At 23.2% G+C, this 25855-nt stretch overlaps 1 protein-coding gene across 1 annotated transcript; it reads left to right on the top strand.

Moving 5' to 3' along the window:
• The first annotated feature begins 15815 nt into the window (after positions 1-15815).
• Positions 15816-25136, top strand: LOC112598818 (branched-chain-amino-acid aminotransferase, cytosolic). The gene is made up of 8 exons (XM_025345449.1): positions 15816-15952; positions 16611-16691; positions 18013-18243; positions 20767-20997; positions 21658-21846; positions 23684-23798; positions 23943-24097; positions 24694-25136. Exons 1-8 carry the CDS (start codon positions 15896-15898, stop codon positions 24925-24927), a joined length of 1293 nt encoding a protein of 430 aa, XP_025201234.1. The 5' UTR covers positions 15816-15895; the 3' UTR covers positions 24928-25136.
• The last annotated feature ends 719 nt before the right edge of the window (positions 25137-25855 follow it).

Here is a 25855-nt window from a genome sequence, read left to right as displayed (position 1 = left end):
TATTATAATAATAATTTTAATGTAGTATTTATTTAATAAATTTATTATTATCAATCACGTTTAAAAACATAATAAAAAAAAAAAAAATAGGGCAATTATATGTTAGGTATGTTTAATCGAGGGTTAATTACTTCTGGCAACAAGTGATTTTGGTAAAACTCCAACGACATTACTTCCATTTTGTTTTCTGAAAGTATATCATCACAATCTATTTTATCAACCCAAGTTCCTACAATAATTAAAATTTACATAATTACAATATGTCTATGCATAATAATATTAAAATGGAATTAAAAAGAAAAAAATATGTTTATTTTATCTTTGGGTATCCACACAATAAAGTAACAACATTTTCAATTAGTTATATGAAGTTTGTCTTGCAAAAAATGCATAATATTTTAGAAAAAAATGTTTACTTACTAAGTTTGAAAATGTAATTAAAGTTTATTCATATGAAATTTTAAAACTAATAATACATTTTTTTCGTATGAAGTTAAAATTTGGCCAATATTGGATATTTATGAATAGTTAGGTTAGGTTTCATGGAGAAGTAAAAAAACAAATAGGAGGTATTCCTTGGAAGCAACCAAAGAGGAAACTCAACTTACATACAACGGAAATATAAATAAAAATACGAAATTCATATAATAAGTATTGTAGTTGATGAATCTAAATCTTAAATACTATATAAGTATAATTATAATGATCTATAGTTAAAATGAGTCAAAAAAATATATCAAAATCGTTATTATTTTACGCACAAATATCCAATATCGGCAAAATTTTAACTTTAGGTGGTCATGAAAAAAGAGTATGCAGGATTAGACATGCGGGGCATATTTAATGTTGCAGAACATTTTTATAGATTTGAAAACTCCTGACTAGTATTTAAAGTAAATGTTAACAGAGCAAAATTCATCGGTAGAGGGTATTTTGGGTATCCAGAAGACACAACTTCTTGTTTATTGCATATTTTTAATTTAAAAACAAATTTAATTACTTATTTATTATATATATAGGTTATAAAATGTATTAACGAGTAATTAATTAATTCTCCAGTGTAAGTCATTATTTTGATATTGATCCGATTAAATCAAAATATTAGAGTATTCCTATGAAATAAAATAACAATTTTCGGATAAAAATTATATTTAAAATTATTTTTAAAATAAACAAAAACATTAACTACTTATTTTTAGATGTAGTGTTTTTTATATAATTCATTCGCCAATTTTTTAATGATAATACATGCTCTTTGTAATTTTTTTCTTCAGAATAATCAATTTTTTTCTTTTTAATTTTACAAATATTATTATCATTTTTTTAACCAAATACACAATTGTAATCTTTGAAAAATAATAAACAATGTTATGAGTAAATGTATATTGACTATACTACTGCAAGTTAAAAATACAGTTATTACTTAATATTTTACAATAATTAATATCAATCTATATTATTTATCACTTATGAACTAGAAATCGCAGTATTCATATAATATATAATTGCAGTTTTCAAATGTATAATCGCATTACTACGTTCATATGTTTTTTTAAGAAAAAATTGGTGTTCTTTGATTGAAATAATAGATTTTTTTCAACTAGTCTTAAATTGAGTATAAATATATAATATTTATACAGAAAATATAGATGTATAGACGTATACACGTAAAGACGTATATTGTGTATATGTAATGTATCTATAGTGATCCACAGAAATTATCCCGTTACCGTGTATTACGTATTATTAAGAAAAAATGTAGGTTTATATGGTATTGTATAGTACAAAATAAAAAAATAAGTAATAACGCCATAAAAATAAATGAAAAAAATAATGATAATTAATAAGTTACCAATATCTTAATAAATGTATTAACATTTATTATTGTAAGTAAATGATTTTACATAAAAACGATCATCAACCAACTACAAAATGCATCATAAATGATAAAATATAAAACGAAATATTTTGAAATATTAACGACTAAAGTGTCATAATATTTCAAAAATATTATCAGATATAGATATTTATATAAACTGTATAATAGGTAATGATATATATTTTCACAAGTGTGTAATACTATAATACAAAATCAAGTTAAACTATTATCATTAGTTATTAATATAAAATGTAGTAATAAATATATTGATAATTAACCTTTTGGATTTAGACGAGTAGTTGGTTACTAGATTTCCTATGCGCGAAATCAGTGTTTTATATAGAGTTAATTTAATTAGGTAACCATAACTTGTGTTGCATACACAATGTATTTGTAATATTTATAACACTGATAATAGGTATTAAGCATGAAATGCGATAACCGTAATGTAACGTTTTAGTGGTAATATTTAGTATCTACGTCATTCATATGAACACATTAAGACAATTTAATAAAACACATTTATAATACTGAAAAAAAAAACTTTGAATGAATTAAATTAAATATTTTTATGAATTTAAATGCTAAATAAATTATGAATTTATATTTGATAATTTTTAAGCCATATTTTTATAGAAAATATAGTTTGATTAAGTTATACATTCGATTACTGTAAATTAATAAAAAATGTTTTAAGTAGGTACATAAAGCATCATCTGAAACTTTAAATTAATTAGCCTTCCACTGATTATTGAATCGGTATATTATTATTGAATAAGTATTTAAAAATACTTAAAGGAGTTAAAATAATTCATTCAATTTCTACCGTAGTTCGTATTTAACACTATCAAATACATAAAAAAAGAAAGAATATATGAGTAAAAAATAATCAAATCGCTTAATTTGACAGATTTTAGTATACTATAGTACCTACTAAAGAATAAAAATAATGGAGTTGGTTCTAAAATCTAAGGATATACTCGTAATACATTAAATCCAGAGAATTTCCAATGCTCAATGATTGGATTTAGATATACCTTATCATCGAGTAGATTACTTAGAAATGAAATAGATATGTTAAATTTGAATTCAACAATAAATATAATTGCATAGGAAAAACAATTTTGAATCTCCATTAATATAAATATTTTACTATTTTTTATATTACTTTATTAGCTATTACTTCTGTTAGTTATACTATATTTAGAACTATTTTTTGCTAAAGACGTCGAATATTACATTTCAACCAATGTTGTTCGTCAGTTAAAATTCTACCGGAAAAACAATTTTAATTGTATAATCAACACACTAAAATATTGCATTTCTTAGAACACACACACAATTCTACAGCATCGGCATCAGTGTTGGGAAAAATTTTATCTAGATAATTATTCGAATAAATAAGTAATCAAATAAAAAACTTTTGGAATGATTTCTTTACAATTATTCGAATAAAAATGTATTTGAATTATTTTCAACTATGATTATTCGACTAAATTTCAAAGACAGTTATACGATTAATTTTTGATTATTTTATTTGATTAAACATAGTTTATAATCAAATCATTTTTTTTTTATATGTAGCTATTGTTGTATATAATATATCATATACTGTAACAATACTATAAGTATGTTACATGACATCTATATATTTTTTTTTAATTTTACAATTCGAAATACACAATCTGTCCAACTTAGGACAATAATTTTATGTGATATTATAATAGAACATGAATATTTTGAATTAAAAAATTACCCATTAGTGACACTTGGCTAGGAATTAACGATGTCTAGAGTCTAGAACTTCGTTGTTTTTTTTTTTTTTTTACCTATATATTAAATATAAAATCTACATGACGGTCAACTGCTGATCAATACAATAATATTAACACACGCACGTAATTAGAAGTAACTTTCTTCTATTGATAGATATTTGTTTATTTAAAATATTTTACATTTTTCTGATAATAAAATAATTCACAATCGTGTAACTTAAAATGCAATGCCAACTATTTTTTATAATATGTGCCTGTTTTTAATTACCAACCCTACATTTACCAAGATAAAATAAACGAAAATTATTTGAATTTCTATGTTTGAAATTTATTCGAATAATCATAATTGAAAATTATTTAAATACATTTTTATTCGAATAATTATAAAAAAAAATTATTCAAATAATAATATTTTTAAATTATTTGAATAATTGTAAAAAAATCATTCGAATAACGCCCAACTCTGAGCGGCATTAAAGCTTCTTCTCCTCTTAATCGTTTGAATGTTTTGTGTAGAAAAATTAACAAGTTATTATTTTATTTTATTATATAAATTGATTAGGTTTCCATAAATTTTTTATATCTCGTATAATACAGATCATATTACTCAAACAGAAAACATTTTTTCAATGTTACTTGACAGATGGCACCACTTACTATTTTTTTTATTTCACCTGCTTTAACGACAAGATTTGTTTAAAAAAAAGTAAGCAACTTTATTCAACAACAGATATTGTTCCAATTATATATCTATTTTTCACCTACATTGTATTTAAGTAGAGGTATTGATACGACAAAAAATCATAGTACGAGAACTCATATGATTTGAATTAACTATAAGTAAATACAGTGTATTATGAGTCTATCAAATTATATGAAACAGTTAATTGTATAAAAAGCTTAAAATCAATCTTAATATTTTAAAAATATCATTATATGTAGAAAATAATAATATATATATTGATGAAGAATTTCTATCCCTTACGGAAAATATTTATTCTAGATACTTAAATCTTATTTTTCATTTAAATATCCAATATTGTCAAAATATTAACATAGGTTCAAAAAATTGTCACTGTGTATTTTCCATATATTTTGTAACTGCAAGAACATCTTGTGAAGAACTTAGTACAAAATTTCAACCTTTATAACCTATGAACATTTTTTTATCATACATAAAGTGAAAGAAAACTAAAATTTTTCACATTTCTATAAATAATAAAAACAGAGTATAAATATTTTTAAATTGTTGGTATATATTTTAAATTTACTTCGAAAAATTAATTTTAAATTACATTAAAGAAACAAAATCGATTTTTTCGAAAACGTTTTTCACGTAAATGTTTCCATTTTTGTAATTTTTGTTTATTTTGTTTACTTTAAAAATTATGTGAATTTATATTTTAACTTCTCTAAGAATCAATTTAATTATTTTTTTCTCATAAATCCTTGACCTTCAAATTTGAATTTAAAACTAAACTTTTACGCCTCTAAAATACCATGACGGTTAAAAAAAATACACAGGCATACATGTCATTATAAAAATAAATAAATTGTTTCACATAGAATCTTATAACTATACGAATTAAAACATACCTATATTCATAAATTATAATTATATAAATTATTTTATATAATTTAATAATTTAATTGTTTAATATTTAATTTTAGAAGATTATAGAAATAGTTTCATATTTTAATTTAAATAGTTGTAATTATGCTATTATAGTATAATTGTATTCACTAATTGTCATACACATATTTATCGTGCTGTATGAACTTTAAAGTAAACTATGACGTGAATAGATACATATTTTATTATGCTCGTCAATGAATTATATTGTTTTTATTTTTTGATATTTTTAATTATAAAAAATTTTAAGATAAATAAAATGTCAGTGCGTAAATAGAAAACAATAATGACGTTTGATTCTAATTATTATAGAACAAAACTTTTACTATCTACAACTGGTTCAATAAAAATAAAAATAATTTTCTACAAGAAACCTATTAATTTAAAGGCCAAATTGTTGGAGCGTAAAATGTTCTTATCAAATAAATTTAAATAAAACTAACCAAATAACTCTTCACAATCTATAGTATAGTAGTCAATATTATGTTACCTTTAAAATATTACGCAAATAGATTTTTTATAGTTTATAATATACGAACCATAAATCATAAGATTTTTACCTAGGTAAATTAAATTTATTTTTATAGTCAATGAAACTATTATAGTTATACTGAAATACAATATAAATAACTAGTTTCAAAAGAAATCATTTAGTTAACCAATTTTAAAAATATTGTTTTTATTTTATTAATTTTAGTTTAACATATATTGTTGTTAGTCACCTATGTATAAATAATAATAATATTTAAGCATTTTCTTCAAACATTTTCATTTAATGAATTTTAAAAATCTATGTGGACCCAATCACTGAGTTTGTCACTATGATGAATATATTATATTTGAATTCATTGATAAACTATTATAATATACTAAAAATGTTCACAAGTGATGATGACGGCATGTTAGCCTCTGTTTCTAAGAATAGGTATTTTAGTTTATATTAATTATGTTACTATTAATCATTTATTTTTTTATAATTAACAGAACGAAATGTTAACTATTTTTTTATTAAAACCTCTCACATATAATATGTCATTGTTTATTATAAATCAATATCGATACATCATGGAACGGTGAAAATAGGTTCATACAAATAACTATTAAATTAAATATTTTGAAAATTGCATTACTGTATGTATAAAATAATATTAACAATGGAATGATTCAAATTAATATAGTTAATATTGTTTGAATAATAACACAGACTTTTTGGAAATAAATTATTATTATTTTTGAATATCCAATGTTAACATTTTAAATTAAAACTTGTATAAAGTTTTACGCTAAACGATATTATTTTTTTATTCAAGTAAGAAAAACTTATAAGAAATCTTATATTAACAATTATATTCACGCCTTCAATATACATTTTTCTGATTTTGACATAACTCGTCACAACGCTCATAAAAAAAAAAAATTAAAAAACAGTGACATTTTAATTTTGTTATTTTTAACTTATTTATTAATTTTTCAAACTTTTTGAATTACTGAAAAAATTATCATCTATAAATCGAAAAATAAATAATAAATAATGTGATAATAGCACAAATAGAGACAAACTATTTTTTAAATTTCTAAAAAATATTCCTTTTTTTCCACAAAATCTAATTAAATTTTGAATTATATAAGTTGATATAATATTATATAAAATATAAACATTATTTATTATTTTTATAATTAAATACTAATATTATGATAAATAAATTATTATTTTAGAAACAAATTGTATGAACCTACTGTAATTTTAAAATTAAAATAAATTATTTTAATAGCTATATCAAAAAACATATTTAGTGATATAGACTGACAGATCGTCTCCGCTCAGAATCTTTTTTTTTTTGTACACAATGATATAATATATTTAAATTCAAATTTAACACAATCATAATAGAGACCCACTCAACACCTAATGTACGAGTACAGAAGAGCGGTATTAATTTGCCTACCTTTTTTAATTAATTTTCTAATCATAAAGAAAAATACTGCTATGAAATTCCTTTTTACTTTTGAACACCACAAATAAAAAATATTATATACCTTATTTTCTACCAGAAGTCACTCTCAAAATTAAAAATTGAACAAGGCCAAGTCGTGTTAGTTGATCATGGCCATGGCCTTCCCTCACCTTTATTAGCTGATGATTGTATATAGGGTATATTTTTTATTTATTTATAAATTTATATACACAAATATATAGATATACAATACTTAATATCGAAGCATTATAACTACTATTCCAAAACATGCAATAAAAAAAACATCATTGTAAAATCAATACATTCATTTATCCATTTATAATCTAAAACTATTAATTCATTTTTATTCTACGTAGTAATTAATTTATGTGCATTCATTTTTTTTATAAGTCCATGAACTTTTATACTATGCTTCCTTTAATGTGTGTGATTTTATAGATTGAATATACTCTTATAAACTATGCAAAAAAAAAAAGTTCATGAACTCGTTTTCAAGAACGCTTAGCACTTAAATGTCTTAATTTTATCATACCTTTATCGATTGGATATCATAATTTATACATAAAAAGATAAATTAGATCGTAATTGAAATTTCTCAATTTTTTCTGTAAAAATGTAAAAACGATTTTTACAGGTAAATGTTTTGAATAATGTACATTTTATATATTTGATGGACTTTAAGAAACCCGAAAGACTTTTAATGTTGATAATTAACACCAATTTACATAAGAATTTAATAAATGTACTTTTCAAAAAATTAAGGTACATTTAATAATTTGTTTTAATATAATGCAATATTTAATGTTGAAATGTATTTAACATTTGAATTTGTTTAACAGAAAAAGAATAATTATAACAGTTTAAGTATAACGTTACAGAATAAAATATTAAAGAATAATATTATATGACCAAAAAGCATTTTACGTTGAAATGACTGGTTGTTCAATAGTAAACAGTAAATTTGCCTATATTTAAGAAAATATTAAAAAACTACCGAAGAATGTCGCATCACCTGTAGCGTTTGATATCTTTCAACTTTAAATATCTATAAGGCTATGAAAAAAATGATAATTTTTAAAATATATTTTTATTGTTATGAGAACGAACAACTTTTTAGGAACTATTCGAAAAAATTTGAAACTCTATGACTAAGATTAAACTTTTATAAACTTAAATCAAAAATCAGAGAACTTGATTTGCCGCATAGTAGATTTTTAATGTAACTTATCATTGAATACGTCACTGTCATGAATTAATTAAATTAGAGTCCAATGATATAAATATAAATCAATGCTTACGAAATAAAAAACGATTGTTGATGAAAATAGTTTTTTAGATTTCATTCTACATTTCTAAAGATATCTATTATATATTTATGCTAGCTGTCTCGCATAAATCGACTCATACACAGTATATTTATACAAAAACAGAGAAAAAATAATAATATTAATATATCAACAATAATTAGTATAATTTATTTTTCTATTAGTAAAGTGGTAAGCTTAATAAAATATATTGATTTATACTACACTACTGTGTTTGTAATATCTTTAAAATATAAAAATATTAAGCATACTACGAGTTTGTTTGCAATGTGCTCCAAAACTACACCCGTTTTTGATTTTGATTTTAATTTTGCTCATGTATACGATTTGGTCAAATTTAAATATTAAATAATTTATACCTTGATTAAAGATAAATGAAAGAGAGAGAGAAGAAAAGAACAACAGGTTTGATTTTGGGATAGTGCGTCTGATATTGCATTATAATTCTAATTATAACTCTAAAAATAACTCTAAGGTATTAATTAATAATTCTGATTTTAAGGCAACAACTGATAACGGGTAATGGGCAGAAGATAACATGGATAACATTATACATTTTTATAATTCAAAATAATAAAAATAATTACAAATTAACGTTATCTACCTTATTTATAAAATTAAATTTTCATGTTATCAATTAAGAACTTTATAAACTGTTTGGCAAAGCATTAATTCAACGAATTATAACAGCCACAACAATGTGTGGCCGGGTCAGCTAGTATAATATAATATTATACAAAATGATTATCACCTGAAGCCACTAAGTTTGTTTAAAAGAAATGAGGCAAATTTAACTAGGAAGTTAAATTAAAATCTATTCTGAACTTAAAAATAGATACTAAGATACCTAATAAGTAATAATGAACATCCCTAAAAAATGTTGTCAAGTTTTATACCGCTTTGTAAAAATTAAATGTAAATTAGGGCATCACTATAATAGATGTTTTCAATCTTAATTCAATGATATACAATATCATTGTGTACGATTTATGAAAAACGATTCTGAACGGAGTCGGTCTGTCAGCTTATATTATCACTAAGCAAATTTCATGATATACCTATCTATTGAAGTAATTTATTTTACTATTAGGTAGTATTACTATAGGTTAGTTTAATTTTTTTCTGAAAAAAATGGACTTAATTCAATATTATTAATATTAAATTATTATAAACATACCATATTTATTAACTTTTGGGGTAATACCGCTTTACTGACTACCGTAAACCAGTACGAATATTTTCATAGTATAAATAGATGGAAGAATAGATAAAATCATTAAATTAATCCACAAACTTTAAAAAGTTCATTACAAGTAAGTAGTAAAATAATTTATGATATATGTAAAATGTTTAAATCCTTACAAATAATGTTTTTGAATTATAGTAAAATGATTGACATCGTTTAAATATGTTTGTTCAATTAACTTTGAACTTCAAATGTTGATAAAAAAAAAAATAATAACTGCACTTACATACATTTTTTAGATTTTTGGTTTTATTATAATAATCAATAAACAATTGTTTATTTATATGAATATATTTTTTTCATTAAAATAATAGAAGCGTTTACGATCTGTATTCGTAGAAACTTGAATAGTAGATACGGACAAGAGTTAGTGGAGATGTTAGATCGTTGTGTAAAGCATTGTGATTGTTAATATACCAAAGCGCTTTTATTACTAGCCTTAAATTTATAGACCGAAATAATTAAAAAATATTTAGATTTGATAGTTTTACGGCGCTTCGTAGCTGAATACTATAGATCATAGCAGAGTGAATAATTTGTTAAGTAAAAGTAGTTTTTTTACGACCGACACGTTTTATCTAAACAAGTGCCTAAATTTGTGTAATTTGAGATTTAAGTTTATTTATATTTTAAAAAAATTCCAGCTAAATCTAGTCAGCTACCAGAACCACCCCCAAAATCGAAAAATCAAAACTTTACTGCCCCGAAAAAGTGAAGACAAAAAAACACATCAAATTAAAATCAATATATTCTTTATATAAGCTTGTAATATATTTATAGGTAATTTGTAATAAATAGCTGGTAAAAAAATATATTAATTGGTATTACCATTTGGTATTTAAAATTCTTTATTGTATTAACAATTAAATGCATGCATTTCTGTTTGACTTATTTATGTAAAGAAGCCAGGTGACGTACCATGTACAAGATAGGTTACAGTGTGGTGAACTAAACTAAATGACGTCAAAATATTTCACATGCCTCATTTACGGCTCATTGAATAATATTTATTTTCATCACATATCATCAGATAACATTGTATATAGTTTTTTCTTTAATTGGCACATAAACAAAATTAACTATTATTTGACGAAAACATTTTATTTTGGTATATATTTTTATATCTTATTTGTGAATTATAAAGCTAAGAGTATTTAAAAATACTTCAACAGTAAAACGTTTTTATAACGACATATTAAGATGTTCGAAAAATAAATAAATCCGCTATGAACAGTTACTATAAAAAAATATTTCATTATATTATATATTTATATTAATAGTGGTATGAATATGATACGCAAAATTGATATTTATTGTTTTCCGTTACTCAGCTATTTCATATATGATAATAACTATTCAAGTCTATGTTCAATAAATTATATGTTTTAACAAAGAATATAATGTATTAGTAGTGCCACGATAATTGTCACTAGCGCTCCAGGACATTTATATTTAGTGCCTCTAATCACTAATAACGTGAAATTTGATAATATTTCTTTGGGAGAACTAAAATGGTATATGCATTTAACAAATAAATGTAAACTAAAATCATCAGTTCATACAACCGTCTCTTCTAAAAATTTTATAATTTTTCAATTAAGTACAATCAAAATTAATTTGAGTTTATCAAAATATTAGATAACACGTCATTTTGTACAAATAATTTATAATATTTTAATTATCATCATATCTTTATACTTGCATATAATGATTAATGGTTATATAGATATAATTTTCTGTTGTGATCGTTTAACTTTTGAATGAATAGGCTGATTTAAATAAAAATTGTATCAATTAATTCCTTGAGACTCTGAGAGTATTTATAAATTATTAACTCAAACCCCTATGAACTATAGATTACTATAGAGTGGTTCACACACCACACATGCATTTTTTTATTGGCTCAGAAAATCAAATATTTTTTTTGTTTATCTAAATGGTTACCATTGATTACAGATTATATTTCTAATATAATTAGTAGAAATATAACACATAAAAATGTTAATAAATATGTTTTTTATAAGGTGGACAAGTGGCTACCACTTTTCTTTATAGAAGATGTCACTCTAATAGATGTTTTAGTATAACTTATTCTTATATTTAAATTTAATGCTATATAATTGTATACCAAACAACATTTTGAACTTAGACCACAGTTTGTTTGCTCATATATAACATAAGAAATACTAAATAAGTTTATTTACTAATTGTTAAGAACATTTCATAATATGTAGTTAATTGATATTTCCATTAAAGTAATTCATTTTGTTATCAATATTACAATAAACTGGTTTAATTTTTTTTTTTTTTTGAAAAAATTGTATTTAATATAATATTATGATTATTAAATTATTATAATAATATATGTTTATACCATTTTAATATATAATTGTTATAAACTTTAAGTCAATACTATCTTACACTAAAACAATACGAATATATTTATGGTATAAATAGATAAAATCATTAAAATTAATTTATATATTTTAAACACTTCGTTCAAATAGTAAAATTCATGATATAATGTTTTCAAATTATATCAATATAATTAAAATTATTATTCATTATTAAAGTATATAATTTAGTTCAAATTTTAATTTCAAGCATTCATTAGGAATGATTGTGATTATAAATTTTTTAGATTTTTCTAGTATGAAGCCTTAGCTATAAAAATTGAATATTTTATAAACTTTTTGCTAAAAAATACTTGTAAATTTGACAAATTTTGTAAAAATTTAAACTTTAACTCCTTACAAAAAAATTTAAATCCTACTATAAATTTTTATACATATATAAAATCCATTTATATGAGATCTTGTATTCAGTTCTTAAGAATTTTGAAAGCCAACTAATTCCCCCATTAGCTACAGGCCAATCAATCTTCTACCACACTATCCAAAATGTACGAAGGGATATTGCTGGAGAGGTTAAAACCTTACCTTCACATTATCCCGAAACACCAATTCGAATTCAAAACTAAACACTCCATATTTCACCAAATTCAGCGCATATCTGAAATAATTGTATACGGTTTCGAGAAAAAACAATACACTACAGCAGCATTCCTAGACCTAACACAAGCTTTTGATAAGGTCTGACACAGTGGGCTTGAACAAAAACTAAAAATATTAAATCTCCCTGTATAGGTACCTACTCAAAACTATCGCATCCTTCATATCCAACAGATCTTTCAAAGTAAGAGTAGAAACAGACTTCTCACAACTACGACACATCAAAGCTGAAGTCCCTCAAGGATCATTCCTGAGATCAACTCTTTTTAATATTTACTGCTACAACATTCCAACCCCTTGCAACTCTCAATTAGCAATGTTTGTGGACAATACAACAATTTTCACTCAAGAAAGTTCTTTAGAGTTAACAAGTCAAAATCTACAATTCTCATTAAATGAAATAACTATCTGGTTCAAAAAATAGAAGTTAAATCTAAGCCCAACTAAAATTGAGGTTAAAATATTCACCCTTAAAAGATATAATAACCCCAAAAACATCCACATAAACAACTAGGTCATTCAATGGAATAAAAAAGACGACGCAGTCCGCAGTCAAATACTTACATGGAATATTCATATAAACAAAAAAAACTCGCACAGGGCTATACAAGGATGAGAATTCTTTACCCTCTAGTCAACTATAAGTTAACACTACAAATCAAGTTATCACTCATCCTATACACCTCAATAATCAGACCACTTTTAACATATGCCTGCCCTATTTGGGTGGCAGCCTCATCCATTAAAATTAAAAAAATCCAAACTCTTCAAAACAAATTCCTTAGGATTTGCTTAAAAGCGCCCTGGTTTATGAGAAATCGCCAAATACACAATGACACTGGAAAATCCCTGGTAAATATCTGGATTAAAACCCAACTTAAAAACTTTCACGCCAATCTGAAAGACTAGGATGGAGCCCGCCATTATCAACTAGGAAGAAAAACCCAAAATAAGCGACTGTAACCTCGACTGCCCCAAGACATCCTCCTAACGAACACTGAAAAGCTCTCATCGGAAGACGAATAATAATATCAAGCTTATAAATATGTATTAAAATACCATTATTATCACTAATTTAAATGTAAAAACTAAATTTTAACTAAAATCTTAATTTATTGTACTTGTAATGGCACCTAATGTGCTGAAACATTTTAATATTAATACTCGTAAATAAAAAAAAAAAAAAAGAATTTTGACCTAGAAAATAATTTTTACTGAAATTTATAGCAAAAAAATCTAAGAAACTTTCAAATTTCTCATGCCTTAAAATAACTAAAAAAAAGTCAAAATATTTTAAAATTTAAATAATGTATAGAAAATAATATTTGAACTGACGATAAAAATTTCAAATTCCTATGATTATTCGTTTTTGAATTATGATAAAATAAAGAAATACATATTATTGAAAATTGGATCAACGAAACTATTTCAGTTTTTGTTATTTTTTCCCAATTATTGTCACTGTGACGTAATGAAAATACAATTTTATTGTTATATGCTTCCAACTCGTTTACAAATCATTAATAAAAATACTAAGAATTCTTTACTGTTGACTTCCCAAAGTACCTATTAGTTTCTATTTTCTACTAGAAACCACAATCTAAAATACATATTTTTTATTTGGCACCCTAGTTAACTTGGCCCTTTTGTCACCTCTAAGCATAGCCCCAGGAAGGTAATTATTCTGAATATTGCCATAATGCTAAAACTGTAAGCATGTATCGTAATATAATAATTTTAATATTTTAATATTTAGAACTAATAACTTAAAAATTAAATATTATCTAACTTTTATTTAAACTTTCACTTTTAATAATTTTGAAACTTATCTAAATTTTTAATCTCATATTACGTAGAAGTAATTTTATAATTCTACAAATTCAAAAACAACTACAAACTTATTCAAGAATATGAGGTACGAGAAATATTAAATAAGTGAATATGAAATACAGCACAATATTTAATTTACCATAGCTGTCGAGCCCCAAGTATTTTTGTACTTATTGTAAGTACTCACGTTGTTTGTATAATCTTTGAACTTGCATTTTTTTTTTTTTTTTTGATTAAAATATTTTATAATTTTTTTTTAATTGTCTACTATTAATTTTCAACTATATCTACTACAACTTTTTTATACAAATTCTATCATCATCATATATATGTCATTATTAATTGAAAATGTTATTCTATACGACACCGTCGCATTGCCGCTTTATTTTATCAAATTTTTAATAAAATATCATGTAAAATAATTAATAATTAATTTAATTTTAAGGTGTAAGGGTATTACAGAAAAATTTTCATTTTAAAAATCATAAGAAACGGTTAAAATTAATCTCACGAATCATAATGCACATGGAACCGCGATATTTCCGTCCACCTGTGATAATTTTCCTATACATTTTCTCGTGATACTAGTTTTTGTAAGTTAAATGTTTCAAAAAAAGTATAATAAAACTAATGTTTACATAAAATTAAAATGTATGAAACAAACTGTTAACTTCAAATTGTCAAACAAGAAAACATCGATGATTGTACTGCAGTGTACACATCAATTATTTCTAACTCATATTATATACTTTAAATTATTTAAATAAATTCATTTGAACTCAATTGTTATTCACCAGTATGATATTCAAAACGTTATTATTAACTCTAAAAAATATAGACTGACACTAATTTTCAACATAATAATGTCGTTAATTTCATGTATTTCTAAACCTTTCTGACCTTTGTGGATTGAACGCTTGATATACGTGTTATTAGACATAAATATTGTAATCTCTTTCATTGCCCTATAAAGAATATTAACAACTTATACGCATATATTCAATAATACACAATTAAAATAACTGATATAAATAAACTGATAATAGTCTATGTATTTAGGTTGCTATTAGAATATGTTTTCAGTTCTCAACTATTGCTCCAGCATTTCACATTAATACTTAATATTTACATAAATACTGAAAAGTGTATCTCTAAAAGTTATTAATAATTATTATTTTAAATAGAAAGATTCACGTATTTTGATTATTTTTTTTTCAAATATGGCGAGTATCGATACTTGTTTGTCAGTTACGCAAAAAATATTTAAACAAAAAAAGGTAATCAAATATATTTGTATTTACAATTCACTAATCATTAATATTAACTTATATTTTATGATATAATATAATTAATATATACATAAATATTATAATTTGTATAATATGATTTATTTTAGTGTATCTACTCATAGAATTATTTAACTTACCTTAGCTTGTATTTTTAGATAATATGTAATATCAAGAAGATACAAATTTTTGTTTCATATATTTGGCTGTTTTTTTTAATTATCTACTTTTTAATGGAGTATATACTTTAAATATATTGGTAATTCACATACCTACTTAAAATATAATTTTTTATTAAAATTTACAAATTTTTTTATTTAAAACTAAAATAGAAATAAGTTTATATAATAAGAAAATTTTAAAGTGTTAGCCATTTTTTCCTCGAATGTAATTTTTAAATACTAAATTAATAAATTATCATAATCGAATTTTGATTCAATAATTTATCATTATTTTTTTTTTTTACATTTCAAAATAACCCTCCAATAACGCACATTTATCTGGTCTCAACATTTAAAATACCTACATTAAAATAACATTAAATAGAAAGTTCATACTTAACTCGCATTTTTTAAATCATTATTGAAATTTTTCTGAGTAAATATTTCATATATATAATATTTTTAAATTGATGAATATTTTTATACAGACTTGTAGGAAATTGTACAGTATTCAACATCTATTGTCTAAAAGGAATCAGTCGACAGTATCACAAAATGACTTCGAAAAGGTAAACTTTTAAATTAATATCACCTAATATTATCTGTGTAATGTATACAATGTTCAGGACCAAACTATTTAAACCAAAATTGTTCTACTTAATATGTTATTAAAGTATAAACGGTATTGTCTTACCTTGACCGATTTTTAGTTGATCCTTCATATATTTCGATATAGATTTAGCTAATATAAATGTAATAATAGCTATATAGATTAGATATTGTGTAAATTACTTAAATTCAAATTTCAACGTATAGAGCTAATATTTTTCTATAAATAAATTTAACTATAATGGTTAAGTAAAATAATGATTAAATATTAAATTTAAATTATTACACCGTAACCTGAAGTAAATATTTACGCTTTATTTGATAAGAAACCAATATATGTATATAAACATAGTCATACATATATTAATTTTCAAAGATCAAAAAAATTGATGTTTTTAACATCTGAACAAATATTGTTTTATATATAGTGTAACTCTTTCATTTTAAAATTTCAAATTAATGCGAATTATACGTCATATTCAATATTTAAAGTTTGCAATTAAAAACAGATATAATTTTATTAATTATTACATAATAACTAGATATAATTAATCAATAATAATTTTTTTAAATATCAAAGTGAAAATCTCTGTATGTACTTAAACAAAAAAAAAAATTCTATGATTCATTAAAAATTGAATAAATAATCCCAATTAACGAGTTTTTATCAGAAATTAATTACCTATATATTATATTATTATGTATTATTTCAATTAAATGAATTACATTATTTTTAATACATTATATTAATTGTTAATTTGAACATTATTAATAGTAATAAATGGTATTAAAAATTATTGGGATGCACCCATTCTTTTGAATAAAATCTTAAACGTTTTTTAAAACAATATTACGCGATCGGAAATAATTTACACTAATGTTTAATAAATGATAAAATTACAATTGCTTATTTCGACAGCATTTATATTCATTAGAATAACATATATATATATACATGCAATAGAAGTATTTTTATTACATCGATAACTACCTACATAATTCATATTTCAATGAACTCTAGTAATCAATAATTAAATTAATTATTATGTATACATGTATAATGTATATATGTTATATGTATACAAATATATAATAATAGTGTATAATGATACTAAAACAATACGTAACTAATTATCAAATTAAATATGCAAATATAAATTTCACAACTTAATTATATTTTATTAAATCATCATTTAAATATTTTTCTGTCGTACATGATAGTATTCTTTTATTGCAAATATTTTTTTTTAAGATATGTGTTCATTTTAATTTTATTTATAGTGTGTGAAACCAGATATCGATATCACATTATGCAAATCCTCGAAGCTTAATGACAATGTCACCAATATTCTAAAAAGTGGCACCCAAATTAAGTTTGGTACTATTTTCACAGACCACATGCTCAAAATACACTATGACAAGCATGCAGGTGGCTGGCAGAAACCATACATCACGCCTATGGAACATCTTCACTTACATCCCGCAGCTAAAGTTCTTCATTATGCTACTGAGGTAAGATAATATATATTAAAATGAATAAATATATTTAATCTAAACAACTATAATGATGAATATTCAAACATACACACATTACTTATTTAATAAGGTTTACCAGAAGCCTATTAAATTAAAGGTCAAAAAAGTAATCTGCATGCTAATCAATTTGCTATAATTAGTACTCGCCGTTTACCAGTTACAAAATGGTAGAGTAGTGCTGTACATTTTTCATACTATTATTTCAAATTTTACAGAATCCTAAAAAGAAATAATGGATATCGTGTATATTAAAATACGTAATTACTTTTATTATTGTCAGTATTGACTACACAACGTAGCATAATATTATGGATTCCATAGATGCCCATGCTAGTTATGATCATTGCATTAACTTTTTTTAAATCATTTTTATGTACTTTTATTCTTTTTATAAATAAACATTATAATAACTGAGAAGCTCTAATTGAATCGGATTTTGAATTGGGTAAATAATTAAGTAAAAAATATTAAAAAAAATTATCCACTCAAAAAAGGAGGGTTTTGATTTGAAAAAAAAGAAATTTGTATCGTCACAAAACACTCCTTAAATAGCATAACAAATATTAAAAATCTAAAATATAGTCTTTAATCTTTAAATATATTTAAAAACTACAAAATCATATTTTGAATTAATTCATTATTTAAGGAAAAATAGAAGTAAGCGTATTTGATAAATCAATCTGTACATACAAAATTATTTCAAAAATGATTATGCAATATAGTAACATTTATCTTCAGAAGTCATTGAGTTGACGATCCCTATATTAGATATAACCATGAAAAAAAGTTCTACTTTCACAGATATTTTTCATGGAAATAATGATTTTTAATAAAAACAAACATATTACTAGGCACTTACAGGGCTACAGATATTAAATTAAATTAAATTTTATAGTTATGTATGCTGTACATACTAATAACGTAAAGGTTAAAACATAATTTCCATTTTTTTAAATAATAATAGTACAAAAGTATTTTTTCTTCTGCTTTTAAAATTAATTTAAATCCATTTATCAACATTAAACGTATGATAAATTTCCAAATTTAATGTTTTTAATCCACTTTGATTGTTTTATAATTCGGCAAAATCTTCAAGTATACGCTAGGGGTAGATAAAAATATGTGTACCTATTTATTACATTTTATAGACGTTAAGATTGTGCTGTTTGTTGAGGAGTACAATAGATAACATCACATAATAAATAAAATGTACAATATCGCTGGACTAATAAACATTATTTTATACTTTCCTTTTTTTTTTAGATATTATTTTAAATATCTACAGGTATATTTTAATGCCAAATGCTCAATACAATGATAAAATTTTCATTATTATATTAGTTATATTTATACTTCATTATTGGTAAACACATAAACTACTAGCTACAAAAGTAATTCCTAGAATTAATTTTATATTAACATATTATAATATTATTTATGTTTTAAATAGTTTTAATAGTAATTATATAGTATTTTTTTTAGTACAATCTAGTATTACAGACCAAGCAGGAAATTATTTTAAAACTTAATGATATATAATAATAAATACGACGAATATTTTAATCATAATTTAATGTATATATATAGACATTTTAACAACTGTTTAGGTAGTATAAAAATATATCAATAAATTACAATCATTAGCAACTAAATACTAAAAATATAGCATACACGATGAGCGTGCGTGCTCACTACTCACAGTATATAGGTACCTGCGTCATATACTTTTACACAATAAGACGATAAAAAATAAAATTAAAGAATGATCACATGTAAACGGTGTAATATTGCAAAATATCTACTGAGTAAAGTGTGTACTCTATCGTGTATTCGTCTTTTAAATTCAAATTCTATAAATTCTAATACCGTATACGTATTAAGTATGTAAATAATACAATACACAGATATTGTATTAGTATGAAAAAGTAAAAACTAAACATATTTTTTATTTACTACTCATATAACGTTATTGTACAAAATATTTGTGCTAACCAATGAGCACAAGAAAAATTAATTTAAAAAAATACTAAATTATTTTAAATTATTATTTTTCTTTCGGTATGAAGATGTATTATAATCATTTCAATAACGGTAGACTGATAGTGCCGATCTTTACTTCAAAATGTGTATTTTGAATGAGTTTTACAATAATTTGAGAGCAACCCTCTATATTTAGCTTCTTTTAATTAGTTATTATTGCATTAAAAAAACGATAACTAATAAGTTATCATTGATATCTTATTAATAGCTTATTATGCAAATATCCAACACCAATACACTATATCATACTCAAAAATAAACTTTCAAATTAATTATAGGTACAATGAGTAATCACTTTTAAATAAATCTCATATACTTTTAGTCTAAAAATTATACTATTAGTTAAAATAATTACCTTGAGTCCTTGAAACATTTAAAATTAATATATTATAATAAATAATAATAAATTTCCGACAAAAAAAGCGTATTCCTATTTTAATATATTGTTTTATTGCGTAGGTATTCGAAGGAATGAAGGCATATAGATCAGAACATGGCCACATGAACCTATTCAGACCAGAATTAAACTTGCAGAGGTTAAACAAATCAGCTAAACGAGTAGGCCTACCATCAATAGATTCTGACATATTACTCAAAGGTATTGAACGCCTAGTATCTATCGACAACGAGTGGTTACCCGTGTCTGCGCCGCTCAGTTTATACATTAGGCCTAACCTCATAGGCACAGAAGTAAGTACCTGACTTGTTAGAAAAATAAAATCTTTCCTGGTAAAGTTCAATCAAGTATATTTGGATATGATTTCACAAACAGGCCTAGTTGACAATTATTTATTACCCTTCACATTGTACTTGAATAGCATTGTTAATTCATAGTTTAAACCTACTCCTTCTCACCGCTTTTTAGAAACTTATATGTTCCTAGTAAAAATATTCTGTGTGCTTCAATTTTAAATGCATTTATATGTAGCAGTCTCATTTTTAAATAAAAATAAAAATGCACTTAAAAAATATCGGAAACAACTTAAATATTCCTTCCACATTACTGACAGTGGTAGGTGCAATTGTTTATAGAAAAAACCTTTTAAAAACTTGAAACACTAAAAAAAATCTGCAAAACATGATAATTTGAAAAAAAAACTTATATTATTATATAATATATATATTGAAACATAAATTATAGCAAAAATATTATTTTAATTACAATTTTAAACAATACGCAAATAAGTATTAATTTTTACTCCTATAATTTGAGTGTGATTTAAAAACTCATTTGTAAATAAGTTGGCCAATTACATTTTTGAAATAACGCCAATCTCGCTGTATTATCTATTAAAAATATTTGATAATTATATAACTAAGGTATTTTACACAAATATTATGCATTTTTAGGGCACACTAGGCGTGGCACAAGCTGATACAGCCCTTCTTTACGTAATAATGTGTACAGTTGGATCATATTTCTCTAGTAAGTTCAAGTCTGTTCGATTGATGGCCAACCCAAAATTCACTAGAGCATGGCCTGGTGGTTGTGGTGACTTTAAAATAGGCGCTAATTACGCCACCACATTATATCCTCAGGTAAGTTTCTTAATCAAGTACAACGTAGGTCGTAGAGTAATACATTTTGTATAAGACAACTATAATATAATTTTACAAAATTGTAATGATTTGTACTCTAAAAAATAAACTAAAAATAATTTATATATATTAATGTTCTTATCAAATATTTTTATTTATTTATTTATATTCTAATTAACTAATTTTTCAAAAAAATATATATTTTTGTTACTTGTTTTGTTTAAACCAATTTTTAAATCAAATAACTTAAATAAAAAGAGTTTATTATATATTAAATAATGTTTACGGTATAGTAGTAGACCTAGTTTGTGGTAAGCAATTAATTTTTAATAACATAATAATAATGTTCGATATACTTTATAAATATAATTATGTAGTAAGAAAATAATTAAATATTAAATTAGGTATAACTTTTCAAAAGCTGGGCTAGCAATGGTTATTATTAATTGGTCAAATGTTAAGATTAATAACATACAGTAGCTTAAAAATAAGTATCGAACAAATTGAATAAGTCTGTTAAAATAAAAATATGAATCTCAGTATTAATTTTCAATTTTTTAATATTTAAAAACCGTGTTAGGTATATATTAATTATTCTAAGAATTTATATTTTTTATTTTTTTTTTTTTATTTTAATGTCTAAAATGAAAGTTTTTGAATTTAGAAAAGTTAAGTATTATATTTAGTAAAATTTTATATAGAGGTATTTATGTACTCACGAATTTATTGTTTTTCAAAATAAATGTTTTAAATTAGATAGATAGGTATTTACACTAATAATTTTATCATATTTCATAAATATAAATACACATCGATAAACTATACACTATCAAAGTTAAATTTAACAATTTTAAATTTAAAAAAATTGGAACATTTTAGAACTCATTCCATTTACTATAAGTACTTGTTTGAATACCTACGATTAAAATATTAAATATATTTTAATTAGTCCATATGATACTGATAAAAAAGTACACACAAATACCAAGCATAGAATATAATTGATAAAAGAATACAATTATTTTATACTGACGCACTACCATTTAAACACTAATTTATGAATGATGAAATAATTATTTATCTAACTAGTAACTATTATCATATATTCATATTATTATCAATTCTAATAGGTAATACCAAACTAATGATTAGGCCTATTTTATAATTAATATTAGCTAAAAATACTAAATCCTATTGATTATTATATTCAATACTCATACGTTAGTAAGTAACACTAAATACTGTAAAATTAGTTTCTGTTAAAATATAAAATGTCTGGGTGGTATTAATAAATAATAATAAGTACTTAACAATTAAATGAAACGAATATCACAATTAACAAGTACCGAATAAAAAAAAAATGTACAACTTTATAATGTTCATACCTATTACAGAAACCTATAAAATGCTCTCAATTTTATTTCATAAGCACATTAAATTTGGACAAAATAAAAATAACGATAAAGTAAATTAATATAATAATAAAGAATAATATTTTGAGTGAGTACCTACTTACCCATACACAATAATAATTGTTATAATTATTTATTAAATCATCATTAACATTACATTTATAAATGTATAATAGGTACATAATAAAAAATTTTCAACTTACAAAAAAATAGAATGATGCTGCCCCCAAATCAAGCTCATAGGTAGTAGGGTACAACGAATTAACTATAGTAACAATCATAGTTTAAAATATTAATAACGGTCACTTTTCAATTTTTACATAACATTACATACGATCTAAGGTTGAACCAAATTAGTAAATAATTAGCTTAAAACTCAATATATATGGAGATCATATAGATGATTTTTAAACCATTGATTGCAGGAATTAGCTTCAAAATTAGGTTGTCACCAAATGCTGTGGTTATATGGTGAAGACCGGCAAATCACAGAAGTTGGAGCGATGAACGTGTTTATTTTTTACAAAAACCAAAATGGCGGTAATTAAACCAAAAATATATTATATTTTAATCTAACCTTAATAATTACTTTGTATATTTATTGAACTTTATTGGACATATTATAATTATTTCCAATTGTTTATTAATACAAATATAATATTATGTTTTATATGCAACTTATAGAAAAAGTATTAGCCACTCCACCATTAAACGGTATGATATTACCAGGCATCACCAGACAGTCGGTATTGGACTTAACTAAGGAATGGGACGAATTTCGTGTTGAAGAGAGAAACTTTACTATGAATGAATTAATTGAATTGAATAAAAATAACAAAGTAAGCTAATAACAATTAGATTATATCAAAATATATACTATTTTGTGCTAAATTGCTTTTATTTTTATTGCAAAGAAGATTTCACACGCAAAAATGAAATAAAACTAGATTTTTTAAAACAGAAAAAAATAAGTTCATACAATAATTATCATGAACAACTTTTAGGCAGTTATTATGCAAAATAAATAATATTACTGTTAATACTATTAATGTCCATTGATAATTAATATGATGAATTTTACTATTAAAATGTATATGAGTATTTCAAAATGTTACATAAGAAAAGATATATCGAGTAATTAAACTTAAAAACATAAGTATTCTTCAAACGAATAAAATAACATACTAATTGATACCTACTTTAACGATTGTAAAATTTAAATAACTAGCTGAGTATTGTCCCTTCATATTCATCGTGTTTCAATATTCATGCTACGTAAGCATCCTATTTTACATAATTTTAGTTATAACATAATTATTACCAGCTGTGAATTTATAATAAAATATAGAGATATTTAAACCTACTTTAAAAAATGTGCTAACAAAAATACAAAAGTATTATCATTCCGCCTTAAACTTCCTTTCGAATGTTTCAGATACTTGAGTTTTTTGGAACTGGTACAGCAGCAGTCATTAGTCCAGTATCGTCCATATTATACGAAGACGAAGACGTGCAATTACCAACCATGGAGCAATCGAATCCGTTGTACGCGAGGCTCTTCAAAACGATTACTGATATACAGTACGGTCGGATAGCGCATCCGTGGACTAGAGTAGTAGACGAAAGACCACATTTGTACGAATCTCAAAACTACAAATATGCCAACTAAAAACCATTATAACTTATTAATAGATCATCGCACGACACTTGATAGCGGTCAATTATTATAACGACAATTATTGCATAAAGCGTTTATTTTTTATAAACATAATAATTACAACTACCTACGTTAAGCTCCGTTTTTAAAGCAAAAAAAAAAAACAATATAATGTCAATTATATTAACAGCATTAATATAATTTATTAATTTCACCTTAGTATGCAGAGCTATTTTATACTTGATGAACATATTTTATCATCCAATCTACATTATCTACGTATAAAAAAAAAAAAAAAAAAACAACGAAATAGTTCTCTTTCTGATAATAAAATGTCTATATACATAATATAGGTACAGTTTATTAATGTTATTGTTACATAATATTGGAGAAAATGGAAAATGTTTAGAGAATAAAAAATCTTTTATGATAAATTACCTCACATTACAAATTGTCATACATTCTTTATAATATATTGTCCGCTATCTATCGACGGTATAACTGTTAACTAATGTGTTAGCTTATTGATTTTATTCTTTAACAATTTTATTTTTATATTTTATATATTTTATACTTCAATTATTTGTCAAGAATAATTAATTACTAAATCATTACCTGCAACAACATAACTATTTGTTCCATGTCATTTATACACGTTTTTCATCTCAATAAAAATGAATATTTACCATAATTTTATTATTATTGTACTCATATATATATTTATTTATTAACTTTATCAAAACTAACGAACCAAATTTTTTTCATATTTTCTATACTCGTATAATTAATTGATCTGACAATTTATATCACCTATCAAAAACTTACAGGTACAAAAAAAAATCCTTCATCTTTTTTATTTTATCTCTTCAAGCTCTAGCCTACGTGTCATAATATAGACAAAATTTTCTTAAGTAACCTTAGAGTAAAATTGCTCATTACA

Source organism: Melanaphis sacchari, unplaced genomic scaffold (genome assembly GCF_002803265.2).
Source record: "Melanaphis sacchari strain LSU unplaced genomic scaffold, SCAv2.0 Contig4_pilon_pilon, whole genome shotgun sequence".
NCBI classification, from domain to species: domain Eukaryota; kingdom Metazoa; phylum Arthropoda; class Insecta; order Hemiptera; family Aphididae; genus Melanaphis; species Melanaphis sacchari.
Note: the sequence above shows the minus strand (reverse complement) of the source record. Positions and strands in the feature narration are given on the sequence as shown.

Coding starts and splice junctions, on each gene's coding strand:
- LOC112598818 (XM_025345449.1), top strand. CDS start 15,896: ATGGCGAGTATCGATACTTGTTTGTCAGTTACGCAAAAAATATTTAAA. Junction 15,953..16,610: donor AAATATTTAAACAAAAAAAG/GTAATCAAATAT, acceptor ATTTTTATACAG/ACTTGTAGGAAATTGTACAG. Junction 18,244..20,766: donor TTCTTCATTATGCTACTGAG/GTAAGATAATAT, acceptor TTTATTGCGTAG/GTATTCGAAGGAATGAAGGC.